General features: G+C 52.8%; 1 protein-coding gene across 3 annotated transcripts in view; it reads left to right on the top strand.

Moving 5' to 3' along the window:
• The window catches only part of LOC116955370 (cystine/glutamate transporter-like), a 32,480-nt gene extending 25,272 nt beyond the window's left edge, over positions 1-7,208 (top strand). For all 3 annotated transcript variants that reach the window (XM_076052976.1, XM_076052977.1, XM_076052978.1), the window contains exons 10-13: positions 2,225-2,321; positions 2,912-3,061; positions 3,867-4,059; positions 5,599-7,208. In XM_076052976.1, the coding sequence (XP_075909091.1) occupies positions 2,225-2,321; positions 2,912-3,061; positions 3,867-4,059; positions 5,599-5,663 (505 nt within the window). In that variant the 3' untranslated portion in view covers positions 5,664-7,208. The remainder of the gene's footprint in view (positions 1-2,224; positions 2,322-2,911; positions 3,062-3,866; positions 4,060-5,598) is intronic.
• Positions 7,209-8,806: the final 1,598 nt, after the last annotated feature.

Genomic DNA, 8,806 nt, shown 5'->3' on the forward strand with positions numbered 1-8,806 from the left:
TCGCTGATCTTTGTCCGAGTGCAGGATGGTCTAAGTGTTGTCGCTGATCTTTGTCCGTGTGCAGGATGGTGTCAGTGTTGTCGCTGATCTTTGTCCGAGTGCAGGATGGTCTAAGTGTTGTCGCTGATCTTTGTCCGTGTGCAGGATGGTGTCAGTGTTGTCGCTGATCTTTGTCCGTGTGCAGGATGGTGTCAGTGTTGTCGCTGATCTTTGTCCGTGTGCAGGATGGTGTCAGTGTTGTCGCTGATCTTTGTCCGAGTGCAGGATGGTGTCAGTGTTGTCGCTGATCTTTGTCCGTGTGCAGGATGGTGTCAGTGTTGTCGCTGATCTTTGTCCGAGTGCAGGATGGTGTCAGTGTTGTCGCTGATCTTTGTCCGAGTGCAGGATGGTGTCAGTGTTGTCGCTGATCTTTGTCCGAGTGCAGGATGGTGTCAGTGTTGTCGCTGATCTTTGTCCGAGTGCAGGATGGTGTCAGTGTTGTCGCTGATCTTTGTCCGAGTGCAGGATGGTCTAAGTGTTGTCGCTGATCTTTGTGCGAGTGCAGGACGGTCTAAGTGTTGTCGCTGATCTTTGTCCGAGTGCAGGATGGTGTCAGTGTTGTCGCTGATCTTTGTCCGAGTGCAGGATGGTGTCAGTGTTGTCGCTGATCTTTGTCCGAGTGCAGGATGGTCTAAGTGTTGTCGCTGATCTTTGTGCGAGTGCAGGATGGTGTCAGTGTTGTCGCTGATCTTTGTCCGAGTGCAGGGTGGTCTAAGTGTTGTCGCTGATCTTTGTCCGTGTGCAGGATGGTCTAAGTGTTGTCGCTGATCTTTGTCCGAGTGCAGGATGGTCTAAGTGTTGTCGCTGATCTTTGTCCGATTGCAGGATGGTCTAAGTGTTGTCGCTGATCTTTGTCCGAGTGCAGGGTGGTCTAAGTGTTGTCGCTGATCTTTGTCCGAGTGCAGGGTGGTCTAAGTGTTGTCGCTGATCTTTGTCCGAGTGCAGGATGGTGTCAGTGTTGTCGCTGATCTTTGTCCGAGTGCAGGACGGTGTCAGTGTTGTCGCTGATCTTTGTGCGAGTGCAGGATGGTCTAAGTGTTGTCGCTGATCTTTGTCCGAGTGCAGGATGGTGTCAGTGTTGTCGCTGATCTTTGTGCGAGTGCAGGATGGTCTAAGTGTTGTCGCTGATCTTTGTGCGAGTGCAGGACGGTCTAAGTGTTGTCGCTGATCTTTGTCCGAGTGCAGGATGGTGTCAGTGTTGTCGCTGATCTTTGTCCGAGTGCAGGATGGTGTCAGTGTTGTCGCTGATCTTTGTCCGAGTGCAGGATGGTCTAAGTGTTGTCGCTGATCTTTGTGCGAGTGCAGGATGGTGTCAGTGTTGTCGCTGATCTTTGTCCGAGTGCAGGGTGGTCTAAGTGTTGTCGCTGATCTTTGTCCGTGTGCAGGATGGTCTAAGTGTTGTCGCTGATCTTTGTCCGAGTGCAGGATGGTCTAAGTGTTGTCGCTGATCTTTGTCCGATTGCAGGATGGTCTAAGTGTTGTCGCTGATCTTTGTCCGAGTGCAGGGTGGTCTAAGTGTTGTCGCTGATCTTTGTCCGAGTGCAGGGTGGTCTAAGTGTTGTCGCTGATCTTTGTCCGAGTGCAGGATGGTGTCAGTGTTGTCGCTGATCTTTGTCCGAGTGCAGGACGGTGTCAGTGTTGTCGCTGATCTTTGTGCGAGTGCAGGATGGTCTAAGTGTTGTCGCTGATCTTTGTCCGAGTGCAGGATGGTGTCAGTGTTGTCGCTGATCTTTGTGCGAGTGCAGGATGGTGTCAGTGTTGTCACTGATCTTTGTCCGAGTGCAGGATGGTGTCAGTGTTGTCGCTGATCTTTGTGCGAGTGCAGGATGGTGTCAGTGTTGTCGCTGATCTTTGTCCGAGTGCAGGATGGTGTCAGTGTTGTCGCTGATCTTTGTGCGAGTGCACGATGGTGTCAGTGTTGTCACTGATCTTTGTCCGAGTGCAGGATGGTGTCAGTGTTGTCGCTGATCTTTGTGCGAGTGCAGGATGGTGTCAGTGTTGTCGCTGATCTTTGTCCGAGTGCAGGATGGTGTCAGTGTTGTCGCTGATCTTTGTGCGAGTGCAGGATGGTGTCAGTGTTGTCGCTGATCTTTGTCCGTGTGCAGGATGGTGTCAGTGTTGTCGCTGATCTTTGTGCGAGTGCAGGATGGTGTCAGTGTTGTCGCTGATCTTTGTCCGAGTGCAGGATGTTCTTCGTGGCGTCGCGTGAAAGCCACTGGCCCCGGCTCTTCAGCATGATCCACGTGCGCAGGCACACGCCGCTGCCTGCCGTGCTCCTGCTGGTGAGCGTGCACCTAGCCTGGCACACACACGCGCGCAGACCCGCTGCGACGTCACCGCCCGTCACCGAGTGGTGAATGGCGGCCGCTGTTGGCGGGGCGACGGGTCCCCCGCCAGAGCCGCTGCTCGCACTTGCCCCAGCAGCCCGTTCAGGCTACACGGGGGAGCTTTGTCTGCCGTACCTGATGTTGTGCCTCCGTGTGGCGGTGAGCGCCGGTCGAGACAAAGGCGGCCGGGCGGCGGCGCTGGCCACCCACGCCCTCGTGTGCCGCAGTGCCGGCTCTTCGTTAGGTGCTGCTGCTGCTGCTCGCTAACGGCACTTGCCCCAGCAGTCTGTTAAGGCTACACGGGGGGTCTTTGTCTTAATGCCCGTGAGTGCTGTATCAGCAGCCGGTTTACTCAACTGCCAATTCAGATGTCGACTGCCTTAACGCTCTCTGTCACCCTCCCCTGCCGCCCTGCTCTGCCACTCTGCCATGCCACCCTGCTACCCTGCCACCCTTCCCCGCCACCCTGCTACCCTGCCACCCTTCCCCGCCGCCCTGCCACGCCACCCGACCCTGCGGCCCTGCCCCCGCCCTTGCGGTGGCAGTACCCGCTGCTGCTGTGCATGGTGTTTGTGGGCGACGTCTACAGCCTGCTGCACTTCTGCAGCGCCCCTCGCTGGTTCTTCATGGGGCTCGTCACGCTGGGGCTCGTGCGCCAGCGCCTCCGCAGGCCCGGCATCCAGCGGCCCTTCCGAGTGAGACGCACGGTGCAGCAGCAGCAGCAGCAACTCAACACTATTGTAAACTATTTTTATTCTACCAGGTGTAAGGCCCCCCTGAGCTATATAGCTCTTCTTCACAAGCGACTCCCCGTCATCCTGCCACCCTGCTTCCCTTCCCTGCCACTTTGCCACTCTGCCAAACGAAGTGGTTTTATTATCGAGTGGACTTTTTATAGAAGCCACTCCACTGGAGGAATCCGATGAGCTATAAAGCTCTTTTTTTCTCACAGATGTCCAGTAGGGTCCACTCGGTCAGAACGTTACAACAACAAACAGTACAACAACACGATAGGAGTGTAAATATATACACGAATAAAATTAAACTATTTGTATGTTACCAGGTAAGGCCCACTGAGCTACGTAGCTCTTTTTGGATATGTATAGCAGCCAAATATTCTAAACGCGCGATGATGATTCCGGAGGACGGGTTCGCCGTTTTTTTCCCACGCGACCACGGGGAGAGAGAGACACGCAAACTCCAAATATACAGCAGCAGGCATCAGGGTCGGGATCGAACCCACGCCCTCCTGTACACCAGGCGAGGTAGTTAACATCTCACCACGGGGAGAGAGAGACACGCAAACTCCAAATATACAGCAGCAGGCATCAGGGTCGGGATTGAACCCACGCCCTCCTGTACACCAGGAAGCTTCGTTGAGCTGTCACTTGTGGCCAGGCCGCTTCTGAAAACCAGCTACATAGCTCAGTGGTCCTCGCCTGGTAAAATACAAAACAAAGTAGCGTACGTTTAGTTTCCCCTCTCCGTCTCCGCCGGAAGGTACCGCTGCTGGTGCCCGTGACGTTCACCCTCTGCTGCCTGGGCATGGTGCTGGCGTCGCTGTACGCCGACCCGGTGAACGTCGGCGTGGGCTTCCTCATCACGCTCACCGGCGCGCCGGTCTACGCGCTCACCGCCTCGCCGTGGGGACGGCGCCTCCGCCGCCGCTGGAGATGGGCCGACCGCCTCCTCGGTGAGGGCACCGCCCCGGCCGAGCCGCCGACGACGACGGTGATCGTGACGACGACGACGGTGATCGTGACGACGACGATGATCGTGACGGCGACGATGATGATCGTGACGACGACGATGATCGTGACGGCGATGATGATCGTGATGGCGATGATGATCGTGACGGCGGCGATGATCGTGACGGCGGCGATGATCATGACGATGATCGTGACGGCGACGATGATCATGACGGCGGCGATGATCGTGACGATGACGATGATCGTGACGGCGGCGATGATCGTGAGTGCGATGATCGTGACGATGACGATGATCGTGACGGCGACGATGATCGTGACGGCGACGATGATCGTGACGGCGATGATTATGATGATCGGAAGCAAAAGTATAAGTTCGTTCAGTTTAACACACAGCAGGAGGCTTTCGCGACCGATATCATCCATAATAGAGGGGTTTTTTTGGGGGGTTAGGTCACGTAAACATGTAAATGTGTCGTTAAACCCGCCACCACCTGACACGGCAAATGAGTAAAGTTTGTCACGTAAACAGAACATGCCGATTTGTTACTAGTAGAGCACACCAGTTGTGTGTGGGAGAGCAAATCCACAACATTTACAATGTGGATTTGCTCTCAACACACATGGGTCTCGATGAGTCTATGGATCTCTATGGGGTCTCTGAGTCTCTGTGCATCTCTATTAATCTGGATCTCTATGGGTGTCTATGCTCTGGTGGTATATGATGATGGCATTGTCTCTGAAACTGATTGGTCCACACCAGAGCAGCTTTCTTTAGAGCCCTGTCTCAAACCGGTGTTAGTCCAGAGGACGTCAACAGGCGAACAGCACAGAGACAATGCCACTATCGGGACATTGAGAGCTCGCGGGGAGCAGCTGCATCATGGGAAAGACAATGCATCATATGCTATCAGAGAATGTTTTGTTTGCGTGTTCACCACAAGTATCTGTGGTTAATGCAGACATGATGCCTTGCAAAAGGTTTCGGTTTGGTGTTTTAACATCTTAACACAGCTCCTAATTTATTTCCAGAAAGGCTAAAACCTATTCTTATATCGATGGAGATTAGTCCACACACTTTGTGAGTACCGCCTGCTACCTGACAGACCCATGGGGTGGAAGGGAGTGAGATGGGACAGATGGAGATTAGTCCACACACTTTGCCGAGTACCGCCTGCTACCTTACAGAGCCACGGGGTGGAAGGGAGTGAGATGGGACAGATGGAGATTAGTCCACACACTTTGTGAGTACCGCCTGCTAGCTGACAAGAGTCACGGGGTGGAAGGGAGTGAGATGGGACAGATGGAGATTAGTCCACACACTTTGCCGAGTACCGCCTGCTAGCTGACAGAGCCACGGGGTGGAAGGGAGTGAGATGGGACAGATGGAGATTAGTCCACACACTTTGCCGAGTACCGCCTGCTAGCTGACAGAGCCACGGGGTGGAAGGGAGTTTCGAGTGGGGAGGTGCTGCCACGCGTTGACGCTGTCCCTCCCCACGGCGCCCTCTGTCCTCTCGTCACAGCGCGCCTCACCGTGGAGATGCAGCTGCTGATGGAGGTGGTGCCTCAGGAGGTGGTGACCTACTGAGCCGGCCGCCGCCACCGACCCCTTCATGCCTCCCCCCACCCCGCGCAGTGCCTGATGAAGCTCAGTGCGGGGCCTGTAGCACGTGTTGTTGTTACAGTGAGGGAAAAAAAGTGTTTGATCCCCTGCTGATTTTGTACGTTTGCCCAACTGACAAAGAAATGATCAGTCTATAATTTTAATGGTAGGTTTATTTGAACAGTGAGAGACAGGATAACAAAAAAATCCAGAAAAACGCATGTCAAAAATGAATTGATTTGCATTTTAATGAGGGAAATAAGTATTTGACCCCCTCTCAATCAGAAAGATTTCTGGCTCCCAGGTGTCTTTTATACAGGTAACGAGCTGAGATTAGGAGCACACTCTTAAAGGGAGTGCTCCTAATCTCAGCTTGTTACCTGTATAAATGACACCTGTCCACAGAAGCAATCAATCAATCAGATTCCAAACTCTCCACCATGGCCAAGGCCAAAGAGCTCTCCAAGGATGTCAGGGACAAGATTGTAGACCTACACAAGGCTGGAATGGGCTACAAGACCATTGCCAAGCAGCTTGGTGAGAAGGTGACAACAGTTGGTGCGATTATTCGCAAATGGAAGAAACACAAAAGAACTGTCAATCTCTCTCGGCCTGGGGCTCCATGCAAGATCTCACCTCGTGGAGTTGCAATGATCATAAGATGAGGAATCAGCCCAGAACTACACGGGAGGATCTTGTCAATGATCTCAAGGCAGCTGGGACCATAGTCACCAAGAAAACAATTGGTAACACACTACGCCGTGAAGGACTGAAATCCTGCAGCGCCCGCAAGGGCCCCCTGCTCAAGAAAGCACATATACATGCCCGTCTGAAGTTTTCCAATGAACATCTGACAGATTCCGAGGACAACTGGGTGAAAGTGTTGTGGTCAGATGAGACCAAAATGGAGCTCTTTGGCATCAACTCAACTCGCCGTGTTTGGAGGAGGAGGAATGCTGCCGATGACCCCAAGAACACCATCCCCACCGTCAAACATGGAGGTGGAAACATTGTGCTTCGGGGGTGTTTTTCTGCTAAGGGGACAGGACAACTTCACCGCATCAAAGGGACGATGGACGGCCCCATGTACCATCAAATCTTGGGTGAGAACCTCCTTCCCTCAGCCAGGGCATTTAAAATGGGTCGTGGATGGGTATTCCAGCATGACAATGACCCAAAACACACGGCCAAGGCAACAAAGAAGTGGCTCAAGAAGAAGCACATTAAGGTCCTGGAGTGGCCTAGCCAGTCTCCAGACCTTAATCCCATAGAAAATCTGTGGAGGAAGCTGAAGGTTCGAGTTGCCAAACGTCAGCCTCGAAACCTTAATGACTTGGAGAAGATCTGCAAAGAGCAGTGGGACAAAATCCCTCCTGAGATGTGTGCAAACCTGATGGCCAACTACAAGAAACGTCTGACCTCTGTGATTACCAACAAGGGTTTTTCCACCAAGTACTAAGTCATGTTTTGCAGAGGGGTCAAATACTTATTTCCCTCATTAAAATGTAAATAAATGTATAACATTTTTGACATGCGTTTTTCTGGATTTTTTTGTTATTCTGTCTCTCACTGTTCAAATAAACCTACCATTAAAATTATAGACTGATCATTTCTTTGTCAGTGGGCAAACGTATAAAATCAGCAGGGGATCAAATACTTTTTTCCCTCACTGTATAAAGGGACCCTAAATAAAAACAAAAATACATTTTAAAACACAATTTGTAACTCGCACAGTAAAGTAAGTGTATGTTTTAATTTGCTACACGGCCAGAATACGACGAATCGCTAACCTTAAACACCCGGTCGTTTGTAAAAGTTGAAGGCGGTATAGTACTATAGTAATAGAGCAAGTGCAGAATCACTGAACCGGGATTTATAGCTTGAAAGCATTTAGCGTGGGGCCCTTGAAAGTGCGGGGCCCGTAGCTACTACTACATAGGTAGTAGCTACTACTACTACCTATGTAGTAGTAACTACTACTACCTATGTAGTAGTAACAGCTACTACACGTGTAGGAGTAGTTTGTGTCTCTCTCTCCCAGTGGTGAGATGTAAACTCCCTCGCCTGGTATACAGGAGGTCGCGGGTTCCATTCCAACCCTGACGCCTGCTGCTGCTGTATATTTGTAGTGTGCGGTGTCTCTCTCCGTGGTCGCGTGGATTTATCTCCGGGTCTTTTACGTTTTTTCCCCTCCACATTTTGACCGCGATACATTTCCACGTGACGATGACGAGCCACTTACGTTGAGCTGCTATCATTTGTGATGGCCGGCTCGCCGCTTCTGAAACAGAGCTGCACAGCAATTCAGTGGTGGGCCTTACCTGGGTCAAATAAATGTACCTCCAAATGACTCAATTGGGATCGTGAGACTTCAGGCTCCCCTGGGTAAACAAGCGTAGCAATAAGAATTACGACGAAACAACAACCGCCATTCGCCGCTAAGTGGCGGTGACATCGGTACGGCGCCTGTGACAGGCTAGGTACACTTTGGGGCTATCACGCGAGGTGTCGAAGGCTCGCTGGCAAGAGGTCACGGTACGGACCCAGCAGGTGCCATGGGTTGACTCGAGATGACCGGCAGATGCATCACCACCATCAGCTGTGCCCCTCCCCGCTGCGCCAAAACCGCTGCGTTTTAGCCGCCCAGCGCTCCGCTCGTTGTTGCTGGAGGGCGACTGCCTCCCAACTGCCCAGTAGCGTCCTTCACGAACCTCCTCCACCCTCCTCCTCCTCACTTCTCCCCCCTCATCACCCTTCCCCCTCCTCTCCTTTCCCCCCCTCCTCCCCCAGAGGTGCGAGTCTATGCCACGTGACGACGGGGTGTGGCTCCGGGAGAGGTGCGAATTAAAGTGTGTGGTGCCAAGCCACGCGCCGCGCCCGTTACAGGGGGGCGATCTTGACACCGCTGGCACCAGTCCGTGGGCAGATCACAATCACCTCTCATGCCCTCCTGTGCCACGCAAATCCGTCACCACCACCACCACCACGTGGCGGTGACGTCACCAAGGCGCGCGTGCCAGGCTAGGTGCACTCTCGGGCCATCATTACCACACGCACGCATGCCTCGGCTCATAATCTGTTATTTATACTGGAGAAATCCCATGAGCTATGAAGCTCTTTTTCACAGC

This window comes from Petromyzon marinus, chromosome 59, assembly GCF_048934315.1.
Source record: "Petromyzon marinus isolate PM22_M1 ecotype Great Lakes invasive population chromosome 59, UKy_Petmar_22M1.pri1.0, whole genome shotgun sequence".
NCBI lineage: Eukaryota > Metazoa > Chordata > Hyperoartia > Petromyzontiformes > Petromyzontidae > Petromyzon > Petromyzon marinus.